The sequence below is a fragment of the Triturus cristatus genome, chromosome 9, assembly GCF_964204655.1.
Source record: "Triturus cristatus chromosome 9, aTriCri1.1, whole genome shotgun sequence".
NCBI lineage: Eukaryota > Metazoa > Chordata > Amphibia > Caudata > Salamandridae > Triturus > Triturus cristatus.
Genome location: NC_140592.1, coordinates 18,054,201 through 18,078,027, shown reverse-complemented (window position 1 = coordinate 18,078,027; position 23,827 = coordinate 18,054,201). Strand labels below are relative to the sequence as shown.

Sequence of the window (23,827 nt, the reverse complement as noted above, 5' to 3'; positions counted from 1 at the left end):
CGAGTAGCACGCTACTCTGGAACCCATAAAGGATTAGTGGTGAATTAGTATAGTGGAATCTGGAATTTGAGAAGTGAACATGTTAGTCTGTTATTTTGATTGAAAAGGATCGTGGAGGGATAGAACAGTGAAGTTTTTTTTTTGAGGGGATAGCAGTAGAAGGAGGCTTTTGGATGAGTAAAAAGGGGTTATTGAGAGAAAGAGTTAAAAGGTTTGTTTTGGGGGATCGGTATAGTAAAAGAGGTGTCAGATGATGCAAGGAGGGGTAGAGTAGGAGAGAGTCTAGAAAGGGTTATTTTGGGGATCGGCATAGTAAAAGAGGTGTCAGATGATGCAAGGAGGGGTAGAGTAGGAGAGAGTCTAGAAAGGGTTATTTTGGGGATCATAGTAGTGGTATGGGGTTTGGGATAAATGAGAGAGTGGATGTAGAAGATATATTGATAGATGTATAGGCTGAGCGATAGGGCAGTGCATTGGAAAGAGTAGTAGAAAGAAGTTTGAGATGAGTCAGAAAGTTGGGCAAGAAGATATATTGAGAGAAGTATAGGCTGAGAAATAGGGTAGTGCATTGGAAATGATAAATTAGAAGAAGGTGATAAATATATAGATCCATAAGTACATTGAAACTATATAGATGCATAAAGGAGGTAAGTATATATAGATTAAAGATGTTGATAGAGGTACAGGATGAGAAGTAGGGTAGTGCATTGGATATGCTTTATCAGGAGAAAGGTAACAGACACACAGATCCAAGTACATGGAAGGTACATAGATGCACAATGGAAGTAAGAACGTGTAGACCAAAGATGATTTTTATTTATTTATTAATTAATTTTCAACAACATAATCAATCTACATGTTTATAAAAAGCAATACACAACGATAGGTCCATATCTACAGTGAAAATAAATGCTTATATATAGAGGGATATGCTGTAAATTTCTGTTTGTTTATGGTGCTTATGAGGGGAAGAGCCAATTCTTGAGTAGTTTTCTGAAGGTAAGGTGGTTATCTGTGGATCTTATGTTGGGGGTAAAGAGTTCCATAGTTTGGCTGCTTGAACAGAGAAGGATGTGCCACCCACATTTTTTTCTTGTATTTTGGGATTTTGAGGCGAGATGCCCCTTTAGAGCGTAGGTCCCTTTGTTGAATGTTTTTGGTGATTTTATTCCTGATGAAGAGCGGTCCCATCCCATGCATCGCTTTGTGGGTGATACAAAGAGGCTTGAACGTGGATCTTCTGGCAACCGGTAATCAATGCAGGGCTTTCAAGGCAGGTGAGATGTGGTTTCCCGGTTTGATATGCAAGATTTGTCTGGAAGCCGAGTTCTGAATCCATTATAGTCTTTTCATGGTCGTTAAAGGTGATCCGTGGTAGAGGCTATTCGCGTAATCGAGTTTGGACAGAACAAGGGAGATGGTAGCTTGGACCTTGTGTGGAAATCCCAAATGAGGGAAGATTCGTCGCAGAGTTTTTATAGTGACAAAGCTTGATCCTGCTAGTTTGTCCACTTGGGCATTCATTGATAGCTTGGAGACCATGGTCATTCCGAGGTTTCTTACTTCCTTCTATACTTTAGGCGGTGTTCCCAGATCATCAGGCCAGGCGGCAAGCGGGTCGTATTTCCGTTTTTGAAGCATTCAATTTGAGATGGCGCCAAGTCATCCACTGATCTACGGCTCTGAGACAACTGAAAATTGTGGATTTTCCTATGTCTTTGGGGCATTCCAGTTGAAGAAGCATTTGCGTGTCATCTGCACAGTTATAGCACCTGATGTGTAATTGATTGATCCATACCGGTAATGACTTCATGTAGATGTTGAAACGCATGGGCGAGATGATAGAACCTTGAGGGACCCCTGCTTTTGTGGAGTATGGTTTGGACGAGAAAGGTGGGGTATGGATGACATTAGTTTTATTGTGAAGGTAGGATGTGATCCAGTCTAGAGCAGTTCCCTCTATGCCGGCTTCATAGAGTCTTTGTTTCAGAGTGTCATGGTCAACTGTGTCAAAAGCAGCCGAGAGTTCCAAGAGGAGTAGCGCAGCAACCCCGCTGCGGTCAACTGTATTCTTCAGGTCATCCCAGATGTGCAGGGTACAACTCTGAGGGGCCACCAGTGAACACAGACAAGATAATCTGTACAATTGCAGTGAATGATTGAAATGCCCCCTGTCTCATTACCCCGACACGGCTATAGATGAATGCGTTGTATATTTGTACAGAGTTTTAATCCATCATGACCACTGAGATGCCATCAGTGAACACAGACAGGAGCATCCGTACACATGCAGTTAATGTGGAAAGACTTATTGTGTCTCGATCGTCTCACGGGCCATAAATGAGTATGCATTCGGTCTCTTTGTGCACCTCAACGTACTCTACGAAATTGATCTGAAGCAGCAGTATTGTGGAACATGGTCCTTTATAAAGCATAGAAAGCTTTGTATTAGTACAAATATATTTTTAGAAAAAGAAATATCACAAGTTATCAAATTGTGTAAAGAACAGTCTTATGGAAGTAAACAATGTATTGCGGAACAATGTGTGATAAATATGAAATATTACCCATGTATAGCATGTAATTCAGCAGTATTTAAACATTCATTTAAAGTAAAAACAGTTCATATATATTGCACAATTAATATGAGGAAAAAAAACAACTAGTGATATGTCACACCTGAGAATACTTTGCAAACCAGAAGTACGTACAACTTCCAGATTACATCTTTGAGTCTTGCCTGAGCTGACTTAACCATTCTCCCTTCCAAGGGCAATTAACGGCACGAGAATGAGTTGGGTATTAATAACATCTATTTTGTAAGGACCAGTGGGTATTCGCATATATTCAGACAGTCAGAGATTCACAAGAGATCCATGGATGGAGACGTTCATACCAAGCTCCAGGAAGTCAACAGAGAACTCTGTAAGCCACGATAATCAGTCCACAATCACCCCTTGCTTCACACTCGCTGACACCAGGCAGTGAACAGGTGGACTGTTGAAAGGTGTCACAAGCTGAGGCGAGATGGAGAAGGGTGAGCCGCAGAGTAGTCCTACCTCTCCCATCACCAGGGTTCTCTTTCAGACCATCACCTCAGTAGAGTGCCTACAGCAGGATCCAGCCCTAGAGGGATTCAAACTTGAGACTGCAATGATACCCCAAACTCCCTACAACAGCCACACTAACCCACTGAGCTGCTCCTCTGCACAGGAACAGGACGGCTAAAAGTAGAAAAACCAAAGAGGGATGTGCACGGAAATCAAGGTATGCATCAACAGGTCAGTATCTCTAAAAGGCTGCCAGGTCTCTTGCACGTTGGGTACGTGAGGCAGACACGATACATTAAAATGATTGTACAGATAAAACTGTCCCAGTGTTGTGAGCAACACATGATCTCTTTATAAGGAGCCGCAGAGCCCCCCTGAGGTCTTCAGATGGTCTCCTGCAGCTCATTGACGACCACAATCTTGGAGGAGACTTCAGGAAGTTCTGAAGCTTGACTTTAAACTGTTGGTATTTCAGGAACAGGTCAGTATTTTTTTTAATAATATGCATCTGTTTGTAATAAGGTCGTTGTCTTTCTTCCACATACATTTTCACGTCATCCGTAAATTTTCTGTTTGCTCCAATAGGAGCTTTTCCCCATTAGTCGCTCGTTTTCTGATGCACGTGGACTCTGCTGAGGTCTGGTGCACTACACGACTCCGTAAAAAGTACATCCATCTTCAAAGCCTGAATTTGCCTCTCACTGCTATTGTTGCTAGCTGTGCAAGGGTAGAAAACAGCTCACTGTGTGTCTCGTGCTGTGCTCTGCTGCTACGCGTCTTCTGATGTGTGGCACCCTTCGTTGGCTGTATTCCCCGTTAGTAGCAAACATAATATTAACTAAAGTTACAAGATCAAGCAAAGCAATGTGTACTTTCCAGATTTTAAAATGGTGGCGGCAGATCTTTTACTTCCGGGTAATCCCTGCTCAGCATGCAGAGGGGCCGTGTTTGTGAGGGTGTGTCAACACTGCAAGTGTGCTGCTCCACGCCTGACCCAGAGTGCGTACAGCTCATGCGCTGTTACCACAGGCGCTTGGCAGGAGGGGTGTTTCCCTCGAGACAACAATGTGATTTGTACCAATGGTTGTGGCACTGACTGTTGTGCAGAAATTGTCCTTTAAAAAAATTAAAAGATTTGGGTTTGACAAACTATTTCAATTCTTTGTCAACCCACAATCATTGTGTTTTCTACATCATAAGACACAAAAAGAATATGCAATTAGCTTTCATTTCATGAGAAAACTCCAAAAAAGTCGTATACAATCCTAACACTACCAGTTTAAAAGCACCGAAACTCTACTTTAAAAAGAAAGTGTTCTCAAAGTTGAGGTCTCCAGTTATTTCGTTGCTCGCGTCTTCAGTTCCACCTCGATGGGGTAGTGATCGCTGACGGCCAAGGTCTGGAGAGAAACATGAAGTTTGTGTTAATACCAACATATTTAGAAACCCACTACACGAGTTCATAAAACAACATTTACTGTGCTAGACAATAAAAAATCTCTACTCTAATACGGTTTATTTTGGTATAAACAAATCAACAACCTCAGTAAATGAGATACCATAAATATCTGAACCACACACAAGGTGACGGGAGGTTGCTTGCAATTTTTTTGAAACACACTTTATTGGGTTTTCCAGGTTTTATATATCATACAAGCATTGCCTCTCCCGCCAACACGAGTCCATGATGCATGTTTTACAATGGTGTACAGTACCATTACATTTACACTTCAATCCAGAATGTAATTCGCTAGTCATAGCAACATTGAAACATATTATACGTTAAACAGATATTTCGACTACAATTGCGGCATGTTGTCTAGATACATATGCAAGTGTTTCAACATGAGTCCTAAACTTAATTAACTCCCCTCCTCCCTTCCCAGCCCTCCCAACTCTACCTGACCCACCCCTGTACGTGTTATTGTCACATAATTCTGCCATCACACACCCAGTTACTCCTGTAAGGGCAGCCAATGTTTATGTGGTGTTAATGCGCAACAGTGTTATACGGAAGGTTGCCTTATTTGTATGTGCAGAGACTGGGTTATAGTACACACCTTCTCCTCTTGGGCTATGGGGACGGGTGTAGGCTCGAGTGATTTAAATGCTTTCATTATTAGGTCCCATTCCATTGAGATAGGTCTTTTGCAGAGGCCCTGGGCTCCTTCTTGCCTTATGGCAGCGTTTTCGGTGCTTCCCTAACTCACCACCTCTCCGTGCCAAGTATACTCAGTGGGGGACCTGGCTGACTTCCACCTCATTGGTATGCAGCGTTTCGCTATTAGTGCCAGACCAACGAAGCGTAATTGTACTTTCTGTGTTTTCGGGAGTCGGGTCATACCCACTAGGCAGTTGCCAGCCGTGTCCCGTATGGGTAGGCCTGTCGCCGTTTTAATGCTCGTGATGATCTGGTTCCAGAACTCAGTAAGTACCGGGCACGACCATAGCATACGGAGGAGACCTGCTCCCACCAATCTGCATCTAAGGCAGTTATGTTGTGTATTGGGAAACATATGTTGCAGGCAGTGCGGGTGAGATAGACGCTATGCAATATCATGTATTGGATAAATTAGAATTTGGCGTTGCCGGACACCTTTTTGGGGTATTCTAACATCCCCGCCCATTCTTTATCGGTAAGATCTTTCTCAAGATCTTCAGCCCATTTGTTGCGCATGACAGTGAGGGGAAACCCAGCATGTGCCCTAATACCTCTATACAGCCATTTTGTAAGGTGACGTCCTTTCCCCATTAAATAAATTGCCGGTACCAGAGCATGTGTTGGGGGTTCCACCCTCAGCGGGGCCCAGTGCTTCTTGGCGTAGTGGTGTATTGCACTGAGTTAAATATAGATTACCTGGTACCCTGTGTTTCCTGGCGAAGTTCTCATGGTCCATCAGGGCTCCATCGCTAAAGAGCGCCTCCACTGGGGTGACCCCCCCCTTCAACCACATGAGGATTCTACGTTTGGTGATTAGACCCGTTGGTGTGGGGATACCGAGGAGTGGTGTGTTATCAGCATACGGGGGACACTTGTGCTTATATTGCAGTGTCTTCCTCCAGTATGCGAGCGCCGTACGTGGTAGTGTTGGGGCTCCCGGTGATACTGTGGCCCGGGGCAGCAGCAATGTGTGCAGAGTGCCTCGCTCAATGTCTCGGGCTGTGTAGCCTAGCTCATTCAGATTGCATCCCACAAGCCAATATGACAGCCGTTGAAATTGGCTCGCATAGCAACACACTCGGAGATCAGGTGCGCCCAGTCCTCCCTTGTCCATGTCTAGTTGCAGTAGGGGTGGGGATTATTACCAGCAGGTTTGTAAAGTAATATAAAAGCCATGGGAGGATCACCATTTTTTAAATAGCCACCCGCCCCATCACTGATAATGGCAGATTTTTTGTGATTTAAGAGCCCGTATCGCTTTGGTGATGATACCCTCTATTAGGTCTAGTGCGCTTCTATATATGTGGATATCTAGGTATTTGAATGTGTGCTGCACCACAGACAGGGACAGCTGCCCAAATTGTATATCTTTTAGACCACAGCTTTCCAAGCTTTTCATGTTGGTGACACACTTTTTGGAGATGCATCGTTTTGGGACACAGTAAGGCAGTGTAGCGAGCGAGTGCAGCATGTGAGCCTGAACCACTTAAGGGGAGTTGGGGGGGGGGGCGGGTTCTCCCCCCGGAAGAAAATTTTGAAATAAAAGTGGGCAAATGGTGCATTTGCAAGCAAATTTGAGACCATAAGGTTGAACACAAGCCCCTGCAGCGGATGCCTTCATCCACTGAGCCACCAGACCCGGCATACACACATCTCTCTCTCTCTCTTTCTCTGTGTCTCTCTCCCTCTCTCCCTCCCTCTGTCTCCCTCCCTCTTCCTCCCTCTCTTCCTACCTCTCTGTCTCCCTCCCTCTGTCTGTCTCCCTCTCTCTCTGTCTCCCCCTCTGTCTGTCTCCCTCTGTCTTCCTCCCTCTATCTCCCTCTGTCTGTCTCTCTCTGTCTGTCACCCTCTGTCACCTCACCCCAGCTTCCTGGGCACACACACAGCCGCACCTGAGTACTTTGCAGGTCTTTAAAAGACCATTTACTGGGAGACGGTATGCAATAGATGAGGCATAGTGAGAACAAAGCTTTCAAAGGAATGCCTCTTAATTAGCAGCAGTTATGTGCTAAGTGCCCGTTAATACCAGTGTCATCCCGCGGCACCCACCATTTGCAGGCGACACAGTACTGTGTCGGGACACACAGTTTGGAAAGCTCTGTTTTAGACGTTCTCCAGGGCTGAAGAAAAAGGCCTTGGACTTTGCCTAATTTATAGCAAGGCCCGAAAACTGTGCAAATCGTGAAAAAATCTCTGGCACTGGCTCTAGGGCAGTAACCAAATCCTTCGCATAGATGATTGTCATCAACGTAAGCAGACATCACATGTGGTGTTACCCAACCTGATACCCATCTGTCCTGCAGCTGATCTGAACTTAATGGCCAGGGGTTCTAATGCTAACACAAATAATAGTGGGGATAGGGGGCAACCCTGCCGTGTGCCTCTGCCAACCGGATACGCGCATGATATTTGATTGCCAGTGCGGGCCCTTGCCGTAGGAGCCGAGTACAAGAGCTGCGCCCATTTCATATATGTTGGTGGTATGCCATATTTTTCCAGGTCCCTGGTCATGTAGTCCCATCTGAGGGTGTCAAATGATTGTCGCAGGTCTAGTGTGATGCAGCCGGCATTGTGTTGGCCTATGGAAATTGTTTCCATTACATGGTAGAGTCTTCTGATATTTAGGGAGGTACTACGTGCTGGTACAAAGCCGCATTGATCATTGTGGATTAATTTATGTAGGTATGGGGGTAAGCGTTGTGCTGAAATTTTGCTCAGTATTTTATACTCTGTAGTAAGGAGTGAAAGGGGTCTGTATCTCGAAACATCAGTAGCCGAACGGCCCTACTTGGGCAGAGAAACTACTAAGGCTTGCATTGTAGGTAGAGGAGGGTAATGCCCCAATGTCCATTGCAGATTTGTATAATTGTTCTAGTTGTGGGATCAGGGCTTTTGAGAAGGTATCAAAGCATCCTATCGGCAGGCCATCAAGGCCTGGGGCCTTATTTCGTGGTAGGTCCCGGATTGCTTCCTTTATTTCGGATTTTGTGATGGGGCCAGATCGGGCGTCTTGCGCTGCTCGGCTCAGCTGGGGGAATGTTACATTATCTAAGAATGTAGTGAAGGAGTCATCCGCTATGTGTGGGGGGGGATTGATACGGTGATTCATAATATGCACAGAACGCCTCATTTATTTCCAGTTGTGTATGCACTGTGTCCCCTCCTAGGGTGGTTACTTAATGTATCGCTACCGGGGGAGGCGCATCTCGCATTATACGTTATGTTATGTTATGTTATGTTATGTTATAGAGACTTATATAGCGCACGGCTGCCCCAGCCAAGGGGCGTCCCGGCGCTGCGAAAAAACCTAATGCAGAGAGAAAGGAACGCAAAGAGAGGGAAGCAATTATTGAAAAAGGTGAGTTTTGATAGCCTTTCTAAAGGTCAAAAGGTCCTGCATGCCACGGATGGTTTCCGGAAGACTATTCCATAACTTGGCAGCTAGGAAGCTAAAGGAACGGCCGCCTACTCTGGTCAGTCTGATGCGAGGAATGTATGTTATGTTATAGAGACTTATATAGCGCCAAAGCGTGCCTGCCTTATCTGCCTCGGTATACTTTGTTTGGGTATATGATTTGTAATCTATTTGTCTGAGGGTTTCCAGCAGTTCAGCGTGCTTAACGTGAGCCTCCTGTAGCGGTGCTGTCTTTGCAGGGTCACCTACCACTTCCTACTCTATTTTATTCATGGTATTTTCTACGGTTTTGAGATTATTGTGTATTTCTTGTTTGGCTCCGGCTGTGGTGCTTATGGCTATGCCACTTATCACAGTTTTGACCGCTCCCACTCTATGTGGCGCGTGGAGGCCGTGCCGGCATTTTCTGTGAAGTAGTTTGTGATACCCGCTGCCAGTGTGGTACGAAAAACCAGCATTTGTGGCCATAATTTCCAGGTAGGGACTGGGGTGGGGATTCTGCCCCAAGTTAGGGTGATCTCTAAGGGATTGTGGTCCGAGAAGGTCTTACTGAGGTATGCAGTGTGGGTGACCTATGCAGTGAGAAGGGCCGAGCAGAGCACTCGGTCTATCCTGTTGTGGGGCTGATGTGTAGAGGAGAATAAAGAATACTCGAGCGCCACACATCCCCCAGTGTCCAGTTCCTCGCCGATTTGCGTAGCGCTTCTGCTTGTTTTATAGACCCTGCTCCTTGAAGTGGGGGATGGGAACGATCTAAGCTTATGTCCATGACCGCATTGTAAGCCCCGCCTAGGATCCACGGGTGATCAGACCACCCGGTAAATCTGAGTTGAGGCCCATGAGGAACTTGTCTTGATCGAAATTCAGGGTGTAAAGGCTACCCAGTACCACCTGTGTACCATCCAATGTGCCACGCACTAAAATGTATCTCCCAAGTTGGCCCACCATGTTGTTCTGTAGGCTTACATGGAACCCCATTCCTGACCCAGATTGTTGCCCCTCTAGCAAATGCGAAGTATGATGTGGAGAATACCTGGCCTCTCCATTTTTTACGCAATTTAATCACTTCCGCGTCGGTGAGGTGTGGCTCCTGCATGAACACTACATATGCCTTGCGCCGATTCAGCTGCGCATGTATTCTATGGCGTTTATGTATGGACCCCAGTCCCCGCACATTCCAGGTAATCATATAGGTGCCCTGCATGTGTACACTGTGCTGTGTCTATTGCGCCTATGCGCTGGGTGTTTCAGTGTATAAGAACTACAGTTGAGCATGTTGGGTGGGCCAGAGTCCTTGGGGTCTCTAACTATAACATTCAATACAGTCCAGCACTAGAAATGTGTTCGTCCAAACTAGATACACAAAAGTGTAAACATTTAACAAGTACTTGCTTTCGCCATAAGTGGGGGTGATCCCTGGAGTCCCGTCTATTAAGGTGAGTGACTTATGAGCTCACCTCAACCCGGACCAGGGGTGTTTAGCAGAATATCCAATACGAATATAGGAGAGGATGTACACGCTGCTATCAGCGGGTCATCTCTAAGTACCTTATAGAGTGTTCTGACCGTCCCACCTGTTAGTGCCTCATCCCAGGGAACCATCTGCAGTTTGGGGTGTCACAGTTCGAAATAGTGCTAGGCTACTTTCCGAGTCAGAGTGGACTGTGTTCTCATCCGGGGAGTCCGAAGTTGTGTGGTGGTTACTGTCTAGAAATGTGTTTACCGCTGCTATTGCCTCTGTGTGACCATCCTGTACTTGTTCCGGCGTAGGGTTCCTGGTCCGGGACTTGTTGATTGGTATGTTGCGGTGTGATCGTCGAATCAGAGTGCTTTTCGGTGTCGGGGGGACGCTTTGCGAAGAGGACCCAGATTCCGTCGGAGGGAACATGATTTCCAGCCATTCTTCTTCTTCTGGGGTGTCAAAGGACTGTGTCTTTGGTCATGGATGACCTTCAGTCGAGCTGGGAACAGCAGAGCGTCTTTAATGTCCAAGGCCCTCAGTTTCTTTTTGACCTCTTGGTATGAGGGCCGCCTACACTGTACTTTCATGGTGTAGTCCGGATACAGGGACACTCGGTGGTTCTGGTCCTGGATTTGCAATCTTTCTCTAGCTTTCTGCAACAGTGTGTCCCGGTCCCTAAAGTTCAGTATTCTAGCAATCATGGGGCGAGGGGGTGCGCCAGCTGTTGGCATCCCAGTGGGGATTCTATGTGCGCTCTCCACACAGAAGAAGGACGATAGGCCCTGTGGGGCCACGTGGTCTCTGAACCATTGTTCCATGAATTTGGTCGCATCTGGCCCTTCACAGAGTTCTGGCAAGCCTATGACTCGGACATCGTTCGGTCGGGTTCTTCCTTCAGGGTCATCAACCCTGTCTTGGAACCTGGACACTTGGCGCTGCAGTTGTGTAATTTGCACTGCGTGCTCCTTGCCATGGTAAGTTTATCAGTCTTTATTGTGTCTCCCAGCTTGGCATGATCTGCTGTAAGGAGGGTGAAGCTGGCAGTTAGAGAATCAATTTGTTGTTCGATTGATAGTCTCGAGTCCCTCACCTCTTGTAGAATTAAGTCTAGTTTGTCCTGGGGTGCTTCCAGGTTAGTGGGTGGGATACACTTTGTCACTTGGGTGGGGGTGTCCATTTCCTCTGACTGTTGTGTACCTGTGCTGCTTGCGTCAGTCATTTTCCCTTGGGGCGCCCCATTTTTGATGGTATCCGGTGTTGCTCTAGAGGGTGTTCCGCTATGTCGGCCTGGCAGAGACAACTCCTCACAGTGTTTATCGTGCACTCCCTGTGGTGCAGACTGTTTTAATGTGGCTCAGAGGCTTTCGTTCATGCTGTGAGCATCCCCCAGAGTTGAAGCTGCGCCGGTATTGCGCCTGGTGCTGCAGCACTCCCTCAATAGTTCAATACGCCTGTGCCAATATCAAAGCACCCTGTGATCTACACAATCAGGATCCAAAGCTGCAATCCCATTAGTGTCCAGTGTTTCTCCTCTGGCCAGCACACCGCAGATGCAGTCACCACTCCCAGGGAGGGGGGGATCGCGCAGCTCCAGTATGCCACTCTCACCCTCCCCCTGCTTTGCTGCCAGTACGGGAGGTCAGGGGTAGGCCCAGGCGTCCTCATCCATGATATGGCGCTCCCGGCGGCAGACGCTGTTTCCGGGCTCTGCTAATTACTCTGGCGGCGTCCCCCACCACCTACAACGCTCCTGTCTCCCGGTCACACGACTGTCTCTCGCAGCTGGTTGTTTCGAGCTCAGAGGAGGGGGAGGGGACCGCACTTAGGCGGCAATGGCGGTTGCGTGCCGCCGCTCATCTCCGTGCTTGGTTGGAGGCACTACGGCGGATTCAGGCCCTCTAATGGAATGGAGCGCTCCGAGCCCCAGAAGCACTGAAGGTAATGCGGGCAGCTCTCACCGCACACTTCTGCGTATAGCGGTGCCCCGCTCCCTGGGTTCCGTCGCAGTAGGCCCACAAGGACACCGCTCTCAGACGCCCCCCATTCACCGCTTCGTTTCAGGGCGGGAACCCGATTGACGATCCAGAAGGCACGCACCAGTCCACCCTGAGAATGGGAGGGGGAGTGGGGAAGTCAGTGCAGCTCGCTGGATCGCGACCGGCAGTGAAGGCCCGATGCAGGATCCAGGAATCGGTCTACGCGCCCCCGGACCTGGGCACACCACAATCCGCACACCGCAGAAATGAGCATGGAGAGCTACGGGCAAGTACTCTGTAGGTGTATGTTGCTGTGGCTGCAGCGCTTTGTCTCTGCTGCTAACCCCCATTGCTCGTCCCACAGGCTCGGCCGCACACACGTCTCTGCTCGGCGCCTGGCTACTGCACACCAGTCGGTAGCTCACAGGGCTGCAGTCAGCTCAGCAGCGGACTACTCGCAGCCAGTCGCATATCGGATCTAACTCCGCTAGTATTGCAGCGGATGAGGATCCGTTAGTGAGGATTTAGGCAGGATTTTCCTGCTCTGGGTGCGGAGCTCTCTTACTGTGCGTCCGCCATGGTTGCCAGTTGGCCACGCCCCTCGGGAGGCTGCTTGCAATAAGTCTAACCACTGGCAATCACTCGGGCTATTACTCCAACCCTTCGTTATTTTGCTCACCTCAGTTTGGGCCCATACATGAAAGGTGATGGTACATGAAACCGGTCCTGGGTTGCTTGTGTTCCAGTTCAGGGAGGACCTGACCTGACCTGGCAGTTCGGGTTGGAGTGTTCCCATGGGGAGTAGGGTCAAGTATGATTTGCATATGGCTGGGTCCAAACTGAGGTGGAATATGAGCAAAAGGGATGCTTCTGTGAGCACTTGGCAGGTGTTAGACAAATTGCAAGCAGTCTCCCATCACCTTTTGCGTTTCACGTGCCATAAATATTTATCATCTTTTCAGTTGATGTTCCATGAAACTTTGAAAGGAGAACAGATCCTGCCTGTCTTAAACATGCCATCCAATTACAGAGATACCTTTAACGCTGCTCATCTATCACCCTGAGACCTTTTTCTTTATGCCTGGAGTATCTGTTGACGATGAAGGACTTTTGGGATGGTTGAAGGAGCTAGGTGCCCACTCTGGGTGCAACTCGGGAACTCTATAGTTCAGGTGCTCATTGGCTCAGTATGTGTATAAGAGAATGCCGTGGTAGTTTCTGCTGTTACTTCACTCTAGTTTTTGATGCACTAAACATGGATACTTACTAATATCTTGGAAACTGTCAGGGGTGGGTGGGTTGTTTACTGGCTTGAGTCACTAAATTTCAGGCCAATCTGATTTGTGGTTCTCGGTGGGGTCTTCAAAGTGATTCCTGCCGTTGGTCCTGTGATATTCTACAGCGGCCTGTACCGTCACCCATCGAGACACTGCACTGGTGATGAATGTGAGAAATCAACACTACTATACACTATGAGAAGTCGGTAGGTACTGCTTGGCTTTGTGACAGGAGCTCACTGGTGGACATTGTGAAACTAAGTACTGGTTGGAAGTATCCGATGTTGGCACTTAGGGGTAGTATGAAAACTTACACTGGTCGACAGTGTAAGAAGCTATGAGGCGGGTACCCAAGGGTTGCAAAAGGAAGTTAAACTTAGAGCCAATATGATATGCTGACATCAGTAGCGTGAGTGAAGCTGACACAGGAGGTGCTTGCGCTAATGTGCCATTGATTATGTAGCGGTATTTACCCATACTGGGATGCTGGGTATAAATTAGTTGGAGGAGGATAACAGGCGTTTGAGGACCTTCCCTCCAAACTTTGCCTCCTTACTTACTTTAAGTGCATGTAATAATGCTTGGTGAAGGTGTGTGCGGAAGACCATGTGGCTGCCATTCAAATATCCTTCATGGAGACAGCGCCTATGCAGCACAGTGTGGCTCCTTTTTTTCACGTAGAATGTGCGTGTGGTCTTTGTGTTAGCAGTGTGCGATCCGATTTGTAGCATGTTTGGATAGTTTGTACAATCCATCTTGCGATGGCATTGTGTTACTGGAGCACCTCTGTTTGGGACAAAGGAGGTTAGAATTGGCTTGTCTTCCCGATGTCCTTTGCTCTCTGCAGGAAGTACACCACAGCCTTTTGGGCATCCAGTGTGTGCAGGACTCCCTCAGCTTATGTTTTTGAGAAAAGGCTGGTAGCTGTAGTGTTGGCGTGATATGGAAGTGAGACATCACCTTCGGTAGGAGCTGTGGATTTGTCCTCATTATCACTCTTTCCTTGTGTATTTGCAAGTAAGGTTCCTGTGTTGTGAGTGCCTGTAGTTCAGTGACGCTTCTAGGGAGGTGAGGGTGACTAAGAAGGCCATCTTGAAGGATAAGTGTTTGAGATCAGTTTTGTGCATTGGCTCAAAAAGGACTAACCATGAGTTGTGTTTGTAGCAGATTTAGATTCCATAATGGCGCAGGCACCATCCTTGGTGCGCCTATCAGTTTTTGCCCCTTCTACGAACCTCTTAATTACTGGTACTTTGAAAAAACGTGTGCTCTGGGGTAGGCACCTATGGCTGTGAGGAGCACCTTTAGCTAGGTGTAAGACAGTCCCTCATCTAGGAGATGGGTGAGGTACTGTGTGATCTCTTGTGGCCATCCTTCCTCGGCTCCTTGTGCTTTACATCACAACGCCTCCATTATAGCCTCTGTCTCTTACTTTCGATGTTGATTTTTTTTTGTCTATGTAGAACTTGGAAGCCTTTCTTTTCAGCGCTGAGGCTTTCTTCCCTCGAGCCTTTTCATCGCTCTTGATCGGTCTTCAACATCAAGGTCGGTTCTGGGGGTCAACTGCTAAGGCTGTCTTGCAACTTTGACCCTATGACTTAGTTTTCTCTCGATCTCCATTGGTTTTGGTGGTGAGGCAGACTTATGTTTCTACTCCAAGAGTCTCGGTTAGGTGCTAACGCATCCCTGTGCTACCTTATGTTTATTCTTTTTTTCCTTCCACAATTTTTTCGGTCTCTTTCTCCATCTCAATGACTTCCTTGACATTGGATTCCTCCACTTGTGCCAGCTCTGTGTCCTTGGCGTTCCCCTTTGCTAGAGAGACGTAGGCCTTTCAGAGATGTTTTCGACTATGCCATGATGTAGTGTGCCCATCTTTGTTTTACTCTTGCTTTCAGTGTCTTGGGCTGGAAATTCACACAGGCGATACAACCCTCTGTATTGTAGTTATTCAGGCGACACAGGTTGTAGATTTTGTGTGCATCCTTTGGGCATATGTATGGTAGCATTGTTGGCAAAAGTTGAAGGGGGTAGGCTTAATCCTGGCCGTCATTCTCTGACCCTCGCGTTTGACACTGATTGAAATAGTTTTGTTTTGTTGGTGGAAAACAAGGTCTTCCCTCATTGTTGTGGTTGTATCCAATTATGTTCTTTCGGTTCATTGTTGGTGTTGCTCCAAAAAACTCAGGGAAAAGGCGTATTCTCCTCTGAAAATCTCCTGCGCTGTCAGTCTGCTTCCAGACCCACTGAGGGAAAAAAGAAACTGAAGAAGGCGACCAAAAAAATAGGTTTCTGACAAAGGCATCTGAAGTCACAAGCAGATGGACCTAGAATACCAAATGGTCGACGTCACCCAGTCAAAATAAAAGCAGATGACTAACCGAAGGACTCCGGTGTAGCCTCTAAATGGCAGAAAGATGCACCGCATGTGATCCCGTTAAAAATTCACTCTGCAAAACCTGTGTTACATGCACACTATAGAACGTTTGTTTTCTTTCTTTGTATCACTTGTTATGGGTTGCAAGTTGTGTCTTGTGCTGAGTCATATGCTGTGTGTCTCTGGCTAAGTGTCTCCTGCTATGTATCATGTGTTATATATTGCGTCATGTGTCTTGCGCTGTTTTGATATGTCTCCTGCTATGCATCTATGCACGTTCCTTGTACTATTTCTCGTGTGCACGATTTCTCATGCTATGCATCTTGTTCTTTGCATCTTGTGCTACATTTCTCGTGCTAGGTGTCTGCTGCTACTTTATTGCTGCTATTGTCTGCTAGGATGTATCTCCTACTAAATATGACATTTTATGATATGTGTCTCCAGCTCTTTGTCCTTGCTATGTCTCCGGCTTAGAGTCGTATGTAATGTCTCGTGTTATGTTTGCCATGCTCTGTTTTTCGTGCTACTTATCATTTGCTATATTTTGCATGCTCTGCGACTCATGTTGCGTCTCCTTTGTATCTCCTGCTATGCGTTTCGTGCAGTATGTCTATTGCATTGTGTCTCCTGCTATGTGTCTTGTGCCAAGTGTCCCCAGCTATGTTCCTGCTTTTATGTTGTCGCTGCAATGTATCTTCTACTATGTATCACATGCTATGAGTCTTGTGCTACTGGTCTGCTACTACGTGTCTCCTAGAAGCTGCCTCATGGTCTGTCTGCTTTTATATGTTCTGTGTTATATGTGTCCGCATGATTTGCTTTTACTGCTGTGTCACGTGCTATGTGTCTATTGTTATGTGTCTCTTGCTATCTCCAGTGTATTGAAGGGGCTTCTAGCTATGTTTCCTCTAGTGTAGGCCACTATCCAGTGGCTTAACACAAAATGATGCCCCCCCTGCAGAATGTGAAGAGGGGCCCCTTAGTCTGCCATCTCACAGATAACATCCTCTGAATACCCTGTACCCTTACTCCTGGATAGGAATCCAAGTTCTTTTTACAGACCTTATTTCCAAAATTCCTACTGGTTGTCTTAGTGACCCTCACACCCCTGCACGGTGTCATGCTTCATCATCGGGTCTCTTCCTGTTCCCTAAAAACCAGGATGGGCTCGACCATTTTTCAGGCGCACTTAGATATTCCTTTGATGGGGGTCTAAATGTTATAAAATACCTAGGGTGCACCCAGGTATCGCTTTAAGTTAAGGTGCCCCTGGTATGGTTAAAAATGCCTGTGGGTGTTATAACTTGCAGCCTAAATATTGTCGCCAAGTTTCATCCCTCATTCCGCAGGCCACTCAGGGTCCGGGGCTTTTATCAGGACTAATGTTAGTCCAGTTACTACTCCAAGGGCGCAGAGCTTTCTTTACAACAGTTTCCGCTCTGCTCTGTCCCTTTAGTAGTGGCTACTGAGAAGCAGCCCGTGTTTTTCTAGGACTCGGTGCGATTGCAGCGCCCTGCGTGCTGCTACATCATACAGTACGTTTGTGTCTTCCTGCGGATGTGTCTACTGGGATGCTGGGAATTGTATTTTTCTTTTGGTTACCATACATGTGTCTACAGTCTTAACATATGTACATCTTGTACGTGCCTAGGTCTTCTTCACCGCGATGCTAGTTGGAATGCTAGTTCCTTGAGCACTCCTGTGAGCATCTCATCACCAGTGGCATCCCATGGACACAAACTATAGTCACTGGCACAGTTCATTCCCAAAGTTTCAAGGTCATCTGCACTATCACTCTTTTTTATAAAAACACATTTGCTGCAAGCCGTGCTGTTCTTATTCATTGTTGTGTGACCGTCTTTTGCAAACACCAAGACCCTAACAGAGTATTCAATATTCTGAAGTACATTTCAATATCACTTTTATCCGTTGTCTTAAACAGTGCTCACCGTCCTCCTGTCAGCAGCCCCACCCTAAAGCGCTGTTTGAGCAGCATGCCATATATCCCTGCCCTGTAAGGTGTTCATCCTATGGAAGTTCACAAAGGGAATACAGGGCTCTTAGAGCCCTCACCATCCATAGGGTGTTCTCCTCCTGTTTGTCCCTTCTTCTAGGTCTAGTGTGGACGACTCTGTCTCTGATGCTAGTGTTTTACGCTAAAAGGAAAACAGAGAGGTCTCCACATTGAGGCCACTGCTATGTAGTATACACCAAATCTTAGTTATGTTACTTTTTATGGCATTAGGGGCGTTGGTATAGATGCCTACACACATTAATTGCTGTGGTTCCACTTTGTTATCTGTAAACAAAGTGTCTCTGTGACTATACATGGCTCTCTTTTCTGCTTTATTACTAGGCTGCTGAGGTAGGCTCTCTCCATCAGTTTCTCACTCAACAAGGGGCATATTATCAAGAAACGGCGTTACAGTTATCGCCGCTTTAGCGGCAGAAAACTGCAGCTAAAGCGGCGATAATGGACTTGATATTATGCCCTTGAATTCCCACAGAAGTCCATGTTCTGGTGTCAACATGGGCTTCTATTGGAATTCTCTGCGGCATATTATCAAGCCCGTTATCGCCGCTTTGGTGGCAGTTTTCTGCCGCTAAAGCGGTGATAATTTTAACGCCGTGCTTGTTAATATGGCCCCAAATTAGTCTCAACTCTAATCAACAAGATCTGAGCAGCTGCACCGGATTCACAAGAATAGACCTTCTGGTAGGTTTAGTTTAAGTGCGCGAGGGCGGGCGCTGTTAACGTGCAGCAGTCTGTGCTCATCTGTGGGCTTGGTGTGTATTGCCTTTGTCAGTGTTCCCCCAACCCAATCCTCCGCTTTAGAAAAGGCGATTCATGATTACTCATTGCCAGTGTAAACCTCAAACATAAGTTTTGTTTGTTGATCCAGTCCTTGGAGCCGTGCCATTGGATAAACACATCGTCGATATATCTGCAACATAACTTTATGTGCTCATCGTAGGAGTTGTTAGTCCAAATGTGTCGCTGTTCAAACTGTTGTACATAGAGACACGCCAGGCTGGGAGAAAATGTACTACCCTTGGAAGTTACATGTTGTTGTTCATAAATTGTCCCCTCAAACTTGAAATAGTTTCTTTTTAGTGCGAGAGAGAATTGCATGAAGAATAGGCGGAAGCATCTCCAAGCGCTGGCCCCTCCTCCCTCGCAGCCGTACCAATGAATACCTGCCCTGTTATAGACGTCATTAGGCGCTTCGCCAGGCTCGCTGCACTACTAACCTCTTCATCCGTCAGATCATATTCTTCCTGGAAGTTGAACGGCCTCGCTGAGTTGGGAACAATCCCGTCGTACATCTCATTGTGGACCACAATCCTAAGAGAAAAGCAAAGGAAAACCCATTAGTCAGGAAATGTAACATTTTGGGACTTTACTGTGAAATGTGACCATAAAACTAAATTAGACCTATATGGACTCAGTTTGTAAAGATACTGGAGTCAAATAAGGGCCGTTAGTAAGGGCAGGTCATGGATCAGGGATTGCAATCCTTGTGCTTCACTAATCGCTTCAACATCCCACTAAACGCGGTCCCCTGCCGAGAGCCTCGCAGAGCTGTCTCTTTAGGACTAATGGTGACCACGGCTCTACCAAATGATTTCTCTGTAAACCTAAAGGCTAGAGCAGTGTTTCAAAGGACTTTATATTCAAGACTAGCTGTGCCGACCAATGACCGCAGGCACCACACTAGGGGTATTGACTGACTGCTTCCGGGTCACACTGGATAGCGAGTGGGGTTGGTACAGGCCCCACTCAGGGCACAGAGAGAGTTTTGGACAATAAAGGCTCAACCTTCTTGATTTCTAAAAGCAGTGGAGCAACGTCTCGACCCAGGTGCCTCTTGTTTCTCCCGGGCATCTGGTTAAGGGGGACCTTCCAGCTCTTGTAGTGTTGGTTCCTTGTGATGCCCCAGGACGGTCCTTCCAGTCATCTTGGCTCAGGTCACTCCTCTGGTTCAAGCCCAGTTCAGCTCCTCATGCTGGTCGTTAAGTCTAACCTCTCTACTCATCTCAAACAGCTGATTTTCCCAGCTGAGGCCATCTGGAGGGAAAACAGCAATAGCAAAGACGCCCAACTCCTGGTCCAACAGTCTTCCTTCCTTGTACAGAGGGACAAGCCTCCTCATGTATGACTGACAAGGGTGAGCCTTCTACTGGCTGACAGGTTCAGCACACGTACTTGTCTTGTGGAGAAGCAGACTACCAGATCCAACCAGTTGGGCTGCAGTTTTCTAAACCCTTGGTGTTCCCACTGAAACCAGCTTGAGCTGTCTCGGGTGTGATGTGTACTTGCCTCACCTAGGTTCTACATTGTCAGGGGAAATTGCCCCAACATAGGAAATAGATTGGGCGTCAAGGGTGAGGTGGGGTGGGTGGACTGCTTTGGCTGGGAGAAACCTGCTGTAAATCAAAGGGGATTGAGACCGCCCCGATCCACCAGGTGCATTAGTTTTAGGGACATCACAGTGTGCACTTGTAGATAGAAGTTGTCTGAGATGGACCTAAACAGCCCATCACCTTCTGAAGCAAGGGGATCAAAGTATTCATCAGTCCAGTTAAACACACAAGCCCACACCACACACACACCTTACTGGCATCCATCCATCATACATGTTCCAGGCATGATGAAGTACAAGGACCCCAGTTATGGGGGACTGAACGGACCTTTCCCTGGGAGAACTGCTAGGCACTCTTCCCACAGGCGTACAGGTAAAAGAGAAGCCTCTACTACTTCTGGTCACCGCGTGGCCTAGATTGAGAGAGAAGGGGCATACTTTGGGTGTCCGCTGACGTCAACGCACAGCTCCATGTTGACAAGAATGTAAAAGACAGGGAGCAACTCCTATGGGCTTGCAGGTTTGTTAAAATCAGTGCCCCACTGGACCCCCGCTGCTGGTGTTACGTGCTGTTGTGTGGACCTCGTCAACATGCCAAAGGCTCCCTGGGTATTGAAAAGTGAGTGGGGCCCTATTCCTGTTAGGGCAGTATTTTCAAGGTTACAGTCATTCTGGAAGTGTTGGGAACTAAGCCACAAGGCCTCCGAGACACAGATTTACGCAGCCTCATACCTTGATACGCAAAACGTAAGACCAGAGGGACAGGTATATTGAACTCATTTGTGTGTCTACCCTACTCCATTCACTGCCTGATGTATACAATATATAGTAACAACAGATGTCTCCAGAAGGTTTCTAAGAACCCTAGAATGCCTCACCTTGGGTTCAAATTCAAAGCGATTGGGGGGAATGCTTGAATAAATAAAGCACACCCACTGGGTGGCCCTGGCTTCCCTTCCTGCCTTGCCCACCGAAAATACTGAGCCCTCAGTCAGTGTTGGTAAACCATCTGGACACCAAGGAGGCCAGCACAAACACCAGTGCAGGATTAGACATCTCATCAGCAATAAACCTGATGCTTAGTTGTAGTCTTGGGAGCGTGATAAAACCCTGCTGGTGGGACCATCTTACCGGTCATAAGAGCAATCCGTTGTTCTAGACGCTGTTGTGTCTTGCTCGTCACAGATCAGCCAGTGGAAACTGGTGTCTTGCCTCAGCCTAATATTCTTCATTTTTTTCTTTGAAACATATGATCCCTCTGCATTGAAGTCACCCAGAATCATCACTCTCTAGTAAAAAAAGTAGAAGGTGGGTATGAGATGAGGAGACATAAGAACCAATGACCACAGCACGCGGATGCATGAGATGAGGAGGCATAAGAACCAATGCCTGCAGCGCATGGATGCATGTGATGAGGAGGCATAAGAACCAATGCCTGCAGTGCGTGGATGCATGAGAAGAGGAAACATAAGAACCAGTGCCCGCAGCCTGTGGATGCATGAAATGAGGAGGCATAAGAACCAATGCCTGCAGCGTGTGGATGCATGAGATGAGGAGAAATAAGAACCAATGCCAGCAGCACGTGGATGCATGAGATGAGGTGGCATAAGAACCAATGCCTGCAGCGCGTGGATGCATGAGATGAGGAGACATAAGAACCAATCCCAACAGCACGTGGATGCATGAGATGAGGAAACATAAGAACCAGTGCCCGCAGCCTGTGGATGCATGAAATGAGGAGGAATAAGAACCAATGCCTGCAGCGTGTGGATGCATGAGATGAGGAGACATAAGAACCAATGCTGGCAGCACGTGGATGCATGAGATGAGGAAACATAAAAACCAGTGCCCGCAGCCTGTGGATACATGAGATGAGGAGGCATAAGAACCAATGCCCGCAGCCTGTGGACGTATGAGATGAGGCATAAGAACCAATGCCAGCAGCACGTGGATGCATGAGATGAGGAGGCATAAGAACCAATGCCCGCAGCCTGTGGATGCATGAGATGAGGAGGCATAAGAACCAATGCCTGCAGCGCGTGGATGCATGAGATGAGGACTCGGAGACATAAGAACCAATCCTGACAGCACGTGGATGCATGAGATGAGGAAACGTAAGAACCAGTGCCCGCAGCCTGTGGATGCATGAAATGAGGAGGCATAAGAACCAATGCCTGCAGCGTGTGGATGCATGAGATGAGGAGACATAAGAACCAATGCCAGCAGCACGTGGATGCATGAGATGAGGAGACATAAGAACCAATGCTGGCAGCACGTGGATGCATGAGATGAGGAAACATAAGAACCAGTGCCCGCAGCCTGTGGATGCATGAGATGAGGAGGCATAAGAACCAATGCTGGCAGCACGTGGATGCATGAGATGAGGAAACATAAGAACCAGTGCCCGCAGCCTGTGGATGCATAAGATGAGGAGGCATAAGAACCAATGCCTGCAGCGCGTGGATGCATGAGATGAGGAGACATAAGAACCAATGCCGACAGCACATGGATGCATGAGATGAGAAAACATAAGAACCAGTGCCCGCAGCCAGTGGATGCATGAGATGAGGTGGCATAAAAACCAATGCCTGCAGCGCATGGATGCATGAGATGAGGAGGCATAAGAACCAATGCCTGCAGCGCGTGGATGCATGAGATGAGTAGACATAAGAACCAATGCCGGCAGCGCGTGGATGCATGAGATGAGTAGACATAAGAACCAATGCTGGCAGCACGTGGATGCATGAGATGAGGAAACATAAGAACCAGTGCCCGCAGCCTGTGGACACATGAGATGAGGAGGCATAAGAACCAATGCCTGCAGCGCATGGATGCATGAGATGAGGAGGCATAAGAACCAATGCCCGCAGCCTGTGGATGCATGAGATGAGGAGGCATAAGAACCAATGCCTGCAGTGCGTGTATGCATGAGATGAGGAAACATAAGAACCAGTGCCCGCAGCCTGTGGATACATGAGATGAGGAGGCATAAGAACCAATGCCTGCAGCGCATGGATGCATGAGATGAGGAGGCATAGGAACCAATGCCTGCAGCCTGTGGATGCATGAGATGAGGAGGCATAAGAACCAATGCCTGCAGTGCGTGGATACATGAGATGAGGAAAAATAAGAACCAGTGCCCACAGCCTGTGGATGCATGAGAGTAGGAGGCATAAGAACCAATGCCCGCAGCCTGTGGATGCATGAGATGAGGCATAAGAACCAATGCCTGCAGTGCGTGGATGCATGAGATGAGGAAACATAAGAACCAGTGCCTGCAGCCTGTGGATGCATGAGACGAGGAAACATAAGAACCAATGCCTGCAGCACATGGATGCATGAGATGAAGAGGCATAAGAACCAATGCCCACAGCCTGTGGATGCATGAGATGAGGAGGCATAAGAACCAATGCCTGCAGCGCATAGATGCATGAGATGAGGAGACCTAAGAACCAGTGCCTGCAGCACGTGGATGCATGAGATGAGGACACATAAGAACCAGTGCCCGCAGCACATGGATGCATGAGATGAGGAGACCTAAGAACCAGTGCCTGCAGCGCGTGGATGCATCAGATGAGGACACATAAGAACCAATGCCCGAAGCACGTGGATGCATGAGGCGAGGAGACATCAGAACCAATGCCTGCAGCGCGTGGATGCATGAGATGAGGAGACATAAGAACCAATGTCAGCAGCACATGGATGCATGAGATGAGGAGACAAAAGAACCATTGCCTGCAGTGCA

The 23,827-nt window shown here is 47.5% G+C and overlaps 1 protein-coding gene across 2 annotated transcripts in view; it reads right to left on the bottom strand.

The window, feature by feature from the left end:
• Positions 1 to 807: 807 nt before the first annotated feature.
• LOC146797273 (deoxyribonuclease gamma-like) overlaps positions 808 to 23,827 on the bottom strand; it is a 160,749-nt gene continuing 137,729 nt past the window's right edge. For both annotated transcript variants that reach the window (XM_085624241.1, XM_085624242.1), the window contains 3 exons: positions 21,214 to 21,371; positions 18,971 to 19,064; positions 808 to 4,450 (listed from right to left, as the gene is read on the bottom strand). In XM_085624241.1, the coding sequence (XP_085480367.1) occupies positions 4,388 to 4,450; positions 18,971 to 19,064; positions 21,214 to 21,371 (315 nt within the window). In that variant the 3' untranslated portion in view covers positions 808 to 4,387. The remainder of the gene's footprint in view (positions 4,451 to 18,970; positions 19,065 to 21,213; positions 21,372 to 23,827) is intronic.